This window comes from Anas platyrhynchos, chromosome 5 (genome assembly GCF_047663525.1).
Source record: "Anas platyrhynchos isolate ZD024472 breed Pekin duck chromosome 5, IASCAAS_PekinDuck_T2T, whole genome shotgun sequence".
In the NCBI taxonomy this organism is placed as follows: domain Eukaryota; kingdom Metazoa; phylum Chordata; class Aves; order Anseriformes; family Anatidae; genus Anas; species Anas platyrhynchos.
Genome location: NC_092591.1, coordinates 54,883,574 through 54,896,611, shown reverse-complemented (window position 1 = coordinate 54,896,611; position 13,038 = coordinate 54,883,574). Strand labels below are relative to the sequence as shown.

Genomic DNA, 13,038 nt, shown 5'->3' with positions numbered 1-13,038 from the left:
GCGTAAGATTAGTTAACAGCAACAGTCGGTGAGTTAGAAAGCAACATCTCTACAGATCAATTCCTCGCTTATTTCTTCCTGACTAAAATTACTGTTATCTAAAATGCCTGCCAACCAAGCCTAAGGGGTGCAATTGGAAGACACACTTTTTAACGAGAAATCCAGTGAAATTTTCACCGTCCTTTCCCTGACCCTTGCATTCTGCCAGTGCTGTTGCCCCCCCATCCCCAATTCAACTTCGCATTCCTCCAAGTTACGTAAACCATTGCTGGTACTGAAGTCATTTATTACTTCTACCAAAGCATCTTGCTCTGTGTGCCATGCTCATCTGCAGTGTAATTTAGAATGCAATTTCACAGGCTGCTGCCTCACCTGTAGGGGTGCCATCTGGAAAGAGAATTATACCTGACGTTTTGTCCCCGTGATGCTGTGGGGCAGCACTCTTGCTCCCACCCCAAAAAGCATTCAGGGGTTTTGTTTCCTTCTTCAATGTGTATTAGCATCCTCAAAATTAATGATTGCAAAGAGATCTCTAGAATACAGACCTGTGAGTAGAATATTAATAATTTCATCTTGCTAGTAGCTAACACACCTAAAATGTCTCATGTCCCTTTTATCCATGTTTTGTGTTTTGCAACAGGATTATAAAACGCTCACACAACTTGGACAGTTTAATGCCCTGCACTGTTAAATTTTCTTAATTATTCTAACAGACTACACTGCTCTGAAGTTCTTTTTCATTTTATTTCAAAACCAGGTAAAATATTTTGCAAATAGATCAAAATATAGGTATGGGAAGTTTTTTGTTTGTTTGTTTTGTTTTTTAACAAGACTGCTTCAGTATTCATTATAATCTTCACCGTGAAAAATGAGATTAAACTACTTAAAAGCATTAAGACACGAGAACAATATTTAATTTCACGTATACCTGACTGTGTGGAAAGCGACAAAGAAAAATACTATGCTTTAAAAAAAAAAAAAAATTCAGTTTAGGACCATCTCCTCCTGTACATTTCCCTTATCCATTCCTATCAAATGCATTATTCCAATCGTTTTTGCTTTTCATATTTTCTGCTTGTTGGTGAAATCGATATAAAAGAAGGATTGTTCTCAAGAAGTGGCATTAGCATCCTTACAATTGCAAAAATCGTTACAGTTTTTAGTACAGCAGAAAAAAACAAGCAATGAAAAAACTGAGAAGCGATGTTTACCTACCTGAAGAAGTGGTGCTTTTTCTCCTCTTATCAAAGAGGATTTCATTATTTTTTGTAACAACTGAACCTGGCCTGGTAATCAAATTCATTGACTACCAAAACTCAACCTTTAATGAGATAAAAGGCAGCTATCAAACCACTGCCTCATCAAGTGGATTATTTTTTTTAAACCCTGTCAGTATAAAACGTGCATTTCCTGAGATCAAATTTTTACCTACAAGGTTTCCATTGGACTGCAAAGTAAAACAAGTTACAGAATATCTAGTAGTCAACAGATTCAACTTTATGTTAGGAAGTGCTGTCTCACATTAATAGATAAACAAAACCCATGGGACCTGCTTGATTTTGTGAAAAATCACTTTTTACTCAACACAATCCCACAAAATAAATAAAAAAAAAAAACATGGCATGTTTAAATGAGAAGCAGCAGCTACATGTGAGCTTTTCTGCATGGTCTGCTGCAGCACCATTTCCCTCACACTAAGTGAACCTTCACGCTGATCTCTAATGTATGCTTTAAGTCAAAACATAAAAACAACATCAAAAAAACCCCACACTGCTGTCAGAGCAAGCCCACACATTGCAAAACCACAGCTCGACTCTGATTCTGTACACCTCATTTTGCCCTTAACCAAAAGCAAGATGAGCAGGAACACCATAAGGGGAGATGTCAAGAGTGGACAAATGACACCCATTATTAAGGGGGCAGACAAAAAGGAAAAAATTCCTTTCATAGAAAAATTCACTGTAGAGAAATGAAAGCACTGAGCTACATCATATGCTCCTTTGCATAAAAAAGAATTTTTACGTGGAATTTTAAATTATATTTTTACTGTGCTATGGGAACTGAACATTCTTACTAAACGATCCCTCAAAACATGAACAGAAACAACACAGAGTAATGTTTCTTTTATCTTGATACTAAGTATTAGAAAAGCACCACTACCTTCCATCAAAAGGGAAGAAAGGAGGTAACAGATTACTTCCAGTACTTTAAACACACTTACTTCCTAGTACTTCTCCCAAGATTTGGACTACCTCCCATTCAAGACCCATCCCGATATCATTTCAGAATTACGTAATTGTAGGCAAGCAATCAAGTAAATAGATGTGTGGTATCAGCTACCCAAACAACACAAGCATTAGATTAAATTACTAGCTTCTATTAAGAATCCATCTTTTTCCCAGTTGTTACTTCTGTAAGGCTACATTGCATATTCAGTATCGTAAAGCCTTACGCAAGCCAGCCATTTATGAGAATGTAGAATATTCTACCACTGTATTTAGGTCAACCAGCTCAGACAACTGTCCTTCCGTGGTGTAAATGCCTGAAGTAACTAGGAAAATAAAACTAACATTCACACTTTTAAGGAAAAGGTACAGCATTGAAGAGGCTTTCAGGGTAGGGCATAACTGCATTATCTGAGCATTCCCTAGGCTCCCAACCTTAGATGCTATCGCGCTGGGGAAACTTGGTGTGCTAGCCCTAAGGAACACCACGGAGCGTGGAGTGGAGTGGAGACACCACGGCTAGGCTCTGTAATCAGGTGGGGCCTCGATTGTTCTTGTGCACAAAGCTGCACTTTTTGCCACCCTGAGCCAAAGACCTGTCATGTTTTGACACGTGCTGTACCCTAGTGTACTTTTTGCTCATTATAATATCATTATAATACCAAAACACACCTCCATCCCAAAAGCTACCCGCCTCCAAGGTGCGACCACCCCTCACTGAGCATGCGCTCTGAATTTCTCGGAGCCTATTACTTTAAACGGAAACGGGAAAACTTTACACCAATCATAACTAAGATATGCTTGACTAGAGCCACTCAAGCTCCACCTAAAAGATAGAAAATAATATAAATTGGCCCAAGAGAGAGGGGATGTTAGGGAAGATACCATCGTCAGGGGAGATACCATCCCGAGGACATACAACATCCTTAGGACCTCCTGACTCCTGGGATCAGTCGACGGGCTGAGCCTCTCTTCCCCCCCCATTGGGACGCCTTTGGGTGAGATCTGAATATTTGCTTATAAATCTCTATAGAGTCTTTGATCCTTTTAACGCGTTTATTTCTAGGCTGCGCACCTGTAACACCTAGAACCCACACCTAGAACCCACACCTAGAACCCACACCTAGAACCCACACCTAGAACCCACACCTAGAACCCACACCTAGAACCCACACCTAGAACCCACACCTAGAACCCACACCTAGAACCCACACCTAGAACCCACACCTAGAACCCACACCTAGAACCCACACCTAGAACCCACACCTAGAACCCACACCTAGAACCCACACCTAGAACCCACACCTAGAACCCACACCTAGAACCCACACCTAGAACCCACACCTAGAACCCACACCTAGAACCCACACCTAGAACCCACACCTAGAACCCACACCTAGAACCCACACCTAGAACCCACACCTAGAACCCACACCTAGAACCCACACCTAGAACCCACACCTAGAACCCACACCTAGAACCCACACCTAGAACCCACACCTAGAACCCACACCTAGAACCCACACCTAGAACCCACACCTAGAACCCACACCTAGAACCCACACCTAGAACCCACACCTAGAACCCACACCTAGAACCCACACCTAGAACCCACACCTAGAACCCACACCTAGAACCCACACCTAGAACCCACACCTAGAACCCACACCTAGAACCCACACCTAGAACCCACACCTAGAACCCACACCTAGAACCCACACCTAGAACCCACACCTAGAACCCACACCTAGAACCCACACCTAGAACCCACACCTAGAACCCACACCTAGAACCCACACCTAGAACCCACACCTAGAACCCACACCTAGAACCCACACCTAGAACCCACACCTAGAACCCACACCTAGAACCCACACCTAGAACCCACACCTAGAACCCACACCTAGAACCCACACCTAGAACCCACACCTAGAACCCACACCTAGAACCCACACCTAGAACCCACACCTAGAACCCACACCTAGAACCCACACCTAGAACCCACACCTAGAACCCACACCTAGAACCCACACCTAGAACCCACACCTAGAACCCCTGTGTATTTCATGCATACTAGCTTGCTTTTGCAGATAGTCACTATCACCGGCAATCCAAAAGAACCTGATTATCTGTTGCTGTAATGAACCATACTTGATTGCATTGTGATAGCTCTCATTAAATGCAACTAGGGTGAGGGTGGTTATCCATGATAGTTCAGTGTTCTGAATCTAACCAGACCCCCAGACGGTTAATGCGTTTTTGATGAATGTCCGAACGGACCCCCAGACCGTTAATACGTTTTTGGTGAATGTCTGACTAGACCCCCCAGGCGGTTAATGTGTTTTTGGTCAATGTCCGACTGGTTCAGTACTCTGAATCCAACCGGGCCCGTAACGGTTAATCAGCTATACCCCTTAACGCGACACCTTCACAGTCTAAAAAGAAGTCAAGAAACGTAGTTATTTTTCAAGCAAACAAAACTCTCAACCTCTAGCTTCATACTCTTAGCTACAGAAACAGAACTCAAAGCATAAAGAGAGAAAAAAAAGACTGTACATGGATGCAGCTGAGGAACACTGTAGAAAAGCATGGTATTTTCTGTTTTTCTGCACCTTTCCTTTTAATAAGCAGCCTACAAATCTAACAACTACACCACTGAAATCCACATGTGGAGTACCACAGCTACATTTGTATGGTTAGCAAATCTCATTCTATCAAGCATTCAATTGAAGCAAAAACCAACTTCAGCTCTTTCCACAGCAGGTCCCATTTCAAACTGATACGCTGTGTGTAAAAGTAATTCCAGTAAAACTTCATTGCTTCCTAAAAATCCGTACCTCTTGGGAGTGGGCATATATGGGATCCTGACTGAGAGCAACAGCGTGCACAATTCTTGCTAACCTAAGTGCTTTCCTACTACTTGCATACAAACAGCACCGCATTCAAGTAAAAATTCTAAGTTTCCAGTGAAATTTAGGCATTTGCCAAACATTTTCAGGTCAAGTCACTAACTGACTGTGTTTTTGCATACCTCAGAGCTCCAGGCAGCATGACGCATCAGAAGTTTGTAGCCCTGGTACAGATTATCAGACAAGCCTGTACAGGGAAACTTCCATAACCAAGGCCAGCAGTCAACTCGGGTATAAAATTCACCCGTTCTTACACTCAAACAACCCATCTCCAACAACCAGAAGACCTTCATCTTACAGAATCAGTGTGGTTAGCACAACAGGCTATTACTTGTCCATTTGTCTTCCTCAAGACCATGTGCTTCACTCGGAGAGATGGCTCTTTGGTCCACCTGCTCTCCCCTGTGCTCCAGGCCTGCAGCCCTGTAAGTGCTCCTGTCAGGCTGCATACTTAGCCAATGTTCTGCTAAAAGGCATTCACAGCAGTCCTTAGAGTGAAAGCATCTAAACAGATGGATTTATCTGGGTATCCAGTAATCCAAGAGGTCTTCAATCTTCACCAACCTGCCTTTCAGAAACCAACAGAACAGCTCCGAGCTCATCACACTGCCTTTCCAAATTGTTTCCATGCTGGTTTTAGTAGAATGCAATTACACAGACGCCCTGCTTATGGTCTGATTTTAAAGATGTCTAACACACATACTTCAGATGTCACAAACAATTAACTTACTCTCTACATCAGCAGCAAGATCGCTGTTCCCTGTTTGCTAATTTATTTCCTAGACCCAAAAATAAATAAATAAAAAACAATAAATAAAAGCCACTGAAGAGACAGTTGCTCATCACTCAGCCTCTAAACCCGGAACATGACCAAAATGTATCCAGACGAATTTACAACCCAAACACGTTATTTTGGAAGTATAGATATGAAATATAGTTTGGCTTCACATATCTGATATACACACCCACTCACCTAGCCACAGTGTAACACTTAAGGTGTTTCTCCCATTTTGGCATATTTCAAGGGAATAAATTTAAAGATTAAAGAAATAGGAATAGCAGTCTGCAGAATCTACAGCTCACTTACACAAGCAGGAGAACGATCATCAGCCACTACAATGGAGATGTTCATAAAGCAACCCCATACCTTTTACAATACACTCCTTGCAGTGCTATCTTTCTTACAAGGCCTGTTATAGAAACGTGCCGTGGGATGCAGCATCTTTTCCCTCTCTCCAGCCTCTGTTCTAATGCTTCACGCTTGTTCATAATTTTCTTATGCTCCATGCGTGGCTCTAAAAAACTTACAGGGTACTCATCTTTAATGCTGCTCTGTGCCAAGTACAACACAGTGATGATTCCACAAAAGAATTTCGTGCTCGCTAGCACATAAGCAGTTTGCTTTCTAAGTACAACAGCAACCTTCCACATTTTAGTTACCAAGGAAAGATGTTGTTCCCATTGGAGGTTTCCTGCTAGTCTATGCAAGTGCTCCAAATAAAGAATTGAGAGCTGACATATATTGAGCTCCTTTTTGTTCCACACTGTGCATTTACAACATTTTCAAGCTAGCGGTCTGTTTCTAAGCACTTATATTCTTAGTTTAACAAAGAAGATTTCACACTGTTCGCTACCACGTAGAGAAGGAAAACAAAAAGCAAATTCACACACTTGTGCAAACGCACATGAGGAAGACAGACAAAGAGGAATCTTCATTTGCATCTGGGAAACCTAACGCGCCTTTCCGGACAGTGTTGGAACAGTCTGCATGATGTCCAGTTATCAATCTTACTTTAACAGCATTGTCCTCTTTATCTCTGTATTGCAGCAACCTATAAAAATGCTAACATCCCTAAACATTTAGAATACCTCATTAAGTGAAATGCACATGTCTATATAATTATAACATTAAAAGGTAAATTAGCACCGAAATGGGAAAACCAGAACATTCAGTGCATTATTTCTTACATGAGGTGCTTTTCTAAGTCCTCTATTTCACCTTAGATGCACTAATTTACAACAGGACTTAGGTTCTTAAGTGGCCGAGTGACTTTCAGAATACAAATCCTGTGCTCTAGAACAAGCAGTCTGATTTTGGGAGGATTATTCTCGGTGCACATATTAGAAAAGTGATCAGAAGTTTCCCTGAAAAAGGAATCATGTTTCAGGTGAAGTCATATACTCTGATAAATCACCAGTGGTAACGTACCAGCTTTAATTCACTAGTACCATATGCTTAAGTCTCCCTTAAAACTAGTGACCTCAACACTAGATGAAGCTCACACTTCTGGTGACATTCTTTAGAAGACTGTAGAAAAAAGAATCTGTTGATTGCCAGCACACTGAAATATTTAATATATCAAAGAGCAAATAATTTCTTTTCACCTTTACCTGGAAATTAATTAGAAGTAGAAAGAAGTAACTTCACATATAAGCTTTCACTACTGATCTTAAAAGAAAATCCTTCTGTCCTTCAATTTCAAGTCTGAACAATGGGAATTAGTACCAAAAAGCACCATTTTGAAGAGTTTTTTTGAACATCTGTGACACAGGAGACTGAATAGAAGAAGTCTACAAGGGAAGTCAAATGGTGTTTCTTACCACACTTTTGACAGGGAACAGCCACTATGGGATTCAGCCTGGCACTAGGTCTTGTCACACAGATGCTTTTCTCAGTGGCAGGCAGCAAGCATAACTGTGCTTGAAAACATGCGCATGAAAAAACGTCAACAGTCCAAAAGCTGAAATCCAACAGACTGCAGGAAATGGCTCCTTTATGCACTGCACGGAGTGTTTTCTGTTGGCCATCATCATCATTACGCACCTTTATTTCATTCTTACGCTAAGAAGGCTGCAATCGGAGTTAACACTGTTTCAAGCTCCCTCCATATATTCACCAATTTCCCAGTGTACATGCTCCTTCCTATCACCTTTCCTGCACCGTCAGGATGGTCCTTCAGTTGTCCTCATGGACTTACTGGTATTTTACATATCAGAATTATGTATGTACATGAAAAACAGAAAATTCCCCCGTTACTTTCACAAGAGCAGCTGCAATGCTACTATTCAGAAGCACAGAATACTTTTATACATTTGCGCGCTAACCACATAACACAAACTTACTTCTGTACCCGAACTAGCTTAACTGTACTTATAGAACCCTGCCTTGAAATAGCAGGTACAAGAGAGGAGGAATTGTATTCAAATGTCATGTAATCAGGACTGTCATCCCATCAAACAGGTTGTCAAAACCACTGCCGCACACAAAAAATTCTTGGCTAAAGAATAGCAATGCTTACAGAATCATTCCTGAAACTGAATGAATCAGTGCAATTATTTTTTGGTCCCCAAAACTGTGTCTTGAAAAGAATATTCATACATACACCTTACCATCCATTCAGATATGATTACATCCACTTTTTCCAAGGGCAGATCTACTTCTTCAATTCTTCCTTTGACTAGCGTAATAATATTTTCAAGTTTATTTGATCTGTAAGAAATAATATAAATCAATTAGTTTATATTTCCATTTTATGCTGTAAATATATTGATGCCTGTATTATGCATTTCTCCTTTCCCCCTCAAATAACATTTTTTTAGTTTTTATTATTTTTAAACTGATCAGGAAAGTACTACAATGTAACATCATTTTTCAGTTACATGTCAGATGGAACAGTTATAAGCTTCCAAATATTTCAGGAGATTAAGAGCCAAGCAAAGGTGTCAGACAGTAGATCAGTATGCCTCCAGTGTGCTGTGAATGCAAGCGTGTAGACATCAGAACCCAGGAAAACAAATAAGAGGCCAACTTAATATGATGCTCCTCTTCATTTAGAGTTGCTTGTTTCCAGTTCTCCTTTGACCCTCATAGCGTAAGTCTAGAGTAATTGGAGCCTACTCATCACACTAGGATACAAATAGAAATGAACTTCATACGAAGCTATTTTGCATGACTTTTTTTTTTTTTTTTAAAAACGAAACCAGCTGCCAAGTAACAGAGAACAAACATTCCCTCTAAATCAATATTATAGTTATTCCACAGAAAAAGACACCATCCAAACTGTGATTTTGCCACAGTCATCTGCACTGTTCAGTAACTGCAGACATCAGTATCACCTCATATGCAAGTAATGGTACAAACACTCTCTATACGGAGGAAGTTTCTGTGACCTGACTACAGCTTTTGGAAATAACAACTGCACGACAGTTGAATTGCTAGACACTTGAAACACTTGAAATTTAATATTTTCTCCTTGGCAAACCATGTTAGCCTTTCTTGCATATACCATTATTAGGATAGCGGCTATTAGAGAGAGTACTGAAGTATTCCCCCAAAAAATAAATTATCTATCCACAGCAGTTCTCATCTCTTCCCCTACCCGCCCATCCTGATATCTTACTCTTGCATGCTGTCTGCCTTTCAATGCAGACCACTAATCATATTAAACATTCGATCTAGAATACAATAGGAGAAAGATCAGAAAAAAAGGGAGGGAAAGGGTCAAAAGGGTACTTGAACACATGGGCTGTGGGAAACATCAATTAAACTCTTTGAGTGCGACAATCATCCCGAAAACGAGTAGCAGTTCACCGCTAATATCACATTTAGTTTTGGAAGCAAAAGTTAACATAAGTTCAAAGGGAGAAATAAAACACTGAAGAGCTATCAACCATATAAATATTTTAAGAACAAAAAAGCCTATACAGATAACTTCCTGAACGACCATATACAAGAACATAATTAAAACCAAAGAGAGTAAAAACATTAATTTATTACATAGTTTTTTTCCATTTTATTGTATAAAAGGAAAAAAGTCATCAATATAGACGACCAACTATAGGAAAGACTGCTTGCATGCTATTAAGTAGTGCACTTTCGCTTTTTATTCTAGCCTACTAGGACAAATGACAAATATCAAACCTTCACCGCACTTGAAAATTTTCCTTTTCTTGTTCACATTAAGAAAAGATAGGGCAAATAGTTAATAAGTTTACTATGAAGCCTTGGGAAAGAAGGGAATGCCCTGTGGGAATGCCACGGCGACCACTTCCTCCAATTTACTTATACACATTGGTTGCACCGTTTCTAGCATTTATTAAAGGGCATTAGAAATGAACCTGAATTCTGTACGAGACTCAAGCTTTTGATCATGTACTTTAATCATAGGTGGAGACACACTGAACTAACTACTTTTAAGCAACACCAAGTTGTTTAGTATTCCCATAAATATTTGTTATTTCCTTACAAGTTTGTCAGTTCTATTCCTTCAGGAAAAGGGGGTTTAACAAGGCAAATATGAACTGTCCTGATATGAACCAAAGACTTTAATGTGAATTGACCTTTTACAGCCAAAGTTACCTATAAATGCGTAGCTTTAGTGGTGGTTCACTGCTTAATTTGGGTGGTCATTTACCACTTTTAAGAGCTTAACGGTTTTCAATTTTTGTTTTTCTTAAAGGCTCACCCTTCTCCTCACCAAAGGTAACACACAGTGGCTAATAGTTTTATCATCCTTTGAATTTAAAGCATATAGGACTTTTTGTACCCTTGTTTTAAGAGATGAATAATCCAGAGTTTGTCACATAGTACATTATAAATAAGACAGTAATTCATATATGTAACCATTCTGAACGTGTTCTCTGCCTACTGTGCGGGACAACAGAAGACCAAGCAAAGGTCTTGACTGATATTGCAGTGACTAAATGGGAGGCAATGGACATAATCTGCACCCATTGGTATTTGAAAAACACGAGTGAGGATAATCAAACAAGCTATTTGCCAGAGAAGTTCAGACAGAAGTGGCAGTGTTCAGAACCTGACCAGACAACGCTCGAGCCACCTACTGTACCTGAGCCTGTTCTCAAAGTGAGCTGAGCCAGATGCCCTCGTGAGGTCCTTCCTATTCCGTGTAATTCTGTGATGGTTTACACGGCACACACCTTATTTGTGATATTCCTGATCATTTATCAGATTTTTTTTTCCAAGATCTTTTCTCAGTGACCCCATAGATTGTGTGCTAATGTGTCTGTGTACATGCTGTTAAATTGATTTTTTATTCAAACTATAGAAAATATTACAGGGCAATGGTAATCACTTTCCAACTAACACGAAAAACAGAGCAAAGGAGGTTTCCAAGGAAACAAAATATGTGGTAATAGGCATTTATTACTCTATACAAACATAGTCTCCCTTAAATATACTAATGTAAAGAACCTTACTAGAGAAAGGTTAATACCATATAACTACAAAATTTGCCAACAGAGAGCTACATTTCATGTCTCCATTACAGGTGTTAAAATTGCTTAAAAAAAAAAAAGAATAACAAAAGCTTGTCATGTACTAGTTGAAAACATCACAGTTTAACTACCACAACGATCTAAAAAATATATATATACACATTTAGATGGACCCAGCAAAGCATTTTAATTTTCTGTAATCTACAGGACTAATTTATCGATATCATATAACTATTGAAATTTGCTACATATATAGAATGAAACAGCAGTGAGTGTTTGTACATCTAGATAGCAATCTAAACAACTTCCACTGTGTTCATCTACAGCAGTTCTGTACGCTTAACTTAAAATTTAGCAGCCAGCAAAGTTCCTCATATCCTCTAGGTAGGTGTCAACTCTAATGTTTGTTGATTAAAAAAATTACAATTTTACCAGCAGCGATATTTCAAGCAAACAAAGCAAAAATAGGAAATGCATTGGCAGCAGCCAGTTCAAGCCTCAATAACATGACAGCGCTGGTCCCAATGCCAATATCAAGAAGCATCTAGGAAATATTTTTCCTCAACTAGCGCTCTATTTTTACTACCTTTATTAGAACAGCAAACACGATTGCGCATCAAAACCTGTGTTCATTCTTAGAATAAAGAAAGACTTCAGTATAAAACCTACGAAGTGATATCTGATCATTAACTTAGACTGGTATTTTATTAACTTCTTACAGTGGTATTTCCATACTTTTTCCAGAACTTTTCCTACCTTATGATGTCCATGGCCTGATAAATGATTTCAGATTGGTCAACTCCAATCACTGTCTTCGCACCTGCTTTGGCAGCAAACATAGAAAGTATTCCAGTTCCACAGCCAACATCCAAAACCACCTGAAATAAGTATAAGTAACTTAGTTTTGCTTCCATTTATTTTTCTTGCTATGATTTTTCCCACATGTCCTTCTACATCAGTGAGATACCATACTTTAAAGGAAGGACAAAAAGGTAGCAGCATCAAATCTTATTATTACATTCAGAGATATGCAAAAGCCAAACTACAGTTTTAACTCTGCTCCCTCTACTGCCTTTTACAGACAGGCAATGAAGTAGACTATCCGAAGCTGCAGGTGAACTCATCCACGTGAGCAAAATAATTACAAGCAGTTATTTAAGCAAGAACTAAGAAGTTACATAAACAGGAAAAGCAGAACATTTGAGCCTGAAGAACTTTAATCAGTGAAATATTCTAGTATCGATTTAGCATCAACTCTGAAAAAATACACTCAACTCTGCAGTTTCTCATTAAAACTATTCAAAAACTTTAATTCTTTCCAGTAGTTTCACTCCAGCTACAGCACATGGAGGAGGATTATATATATGCACGCAACTGATATCACTGATGACCTTTATCTACTTGCCAAAGAGATATGTCACAGCCACTCTGACTGCTCAACATTCAGAATGCATGTTTACAACTTTCTTACAATATCAATATATTTATTTTCCTCATTGGCTAAATCCTTCTTGGTCCACAGTAATTTTACACAAATGGTTCCTGCCTTGCCTGTTAAAATCTGTGACTAAGACATACTTCCATGCTTTTATTTCTCCCCTGCAGCAATAAGAATTGGATATGATTCTTCAGATGCATATAGTCCTGTATTCTTCTTTAGAAACATA

The 13,038-nt window shown here is 39.4% G+C and overlaps 1 protein-coding gene across 4 annotated transcripts in view; it reads right to left on the bottom strand.

Moving 5' to 3' along the window:
* Positions 1 to 13,038, bottom strand: part of PRMT3 (protein arginine methyltransferase 3) — a 196,821-nt gene that overhangs the window by 31,111 nt on the left and 152,672 nt on the right. For all 4 annotated transcript variants that reach the window (XR_011809800.1, XM_072039135.1, XM_072039134.1 and 1 more), the window contains 2 exons: positions 12,128 to 12,249; positions 8,525 to 8,624 (listed from right to left, as the gene is read on the bottom strand). Coding sequence is in view for 3 of the 4 variants with exons in the window: in XM_072039135.1 (XP_071895236.1) it covers positions 8,525 to 8,624; positions 12,128 to 12,249 (222 nt within the window). In the remaining variant the exon portion in view is untranslated. The remainder of the gene's footprint in view (positions 1 to 8,524; positions 8,625 to 12,127; positions 12,250 to 13,038) is intronic.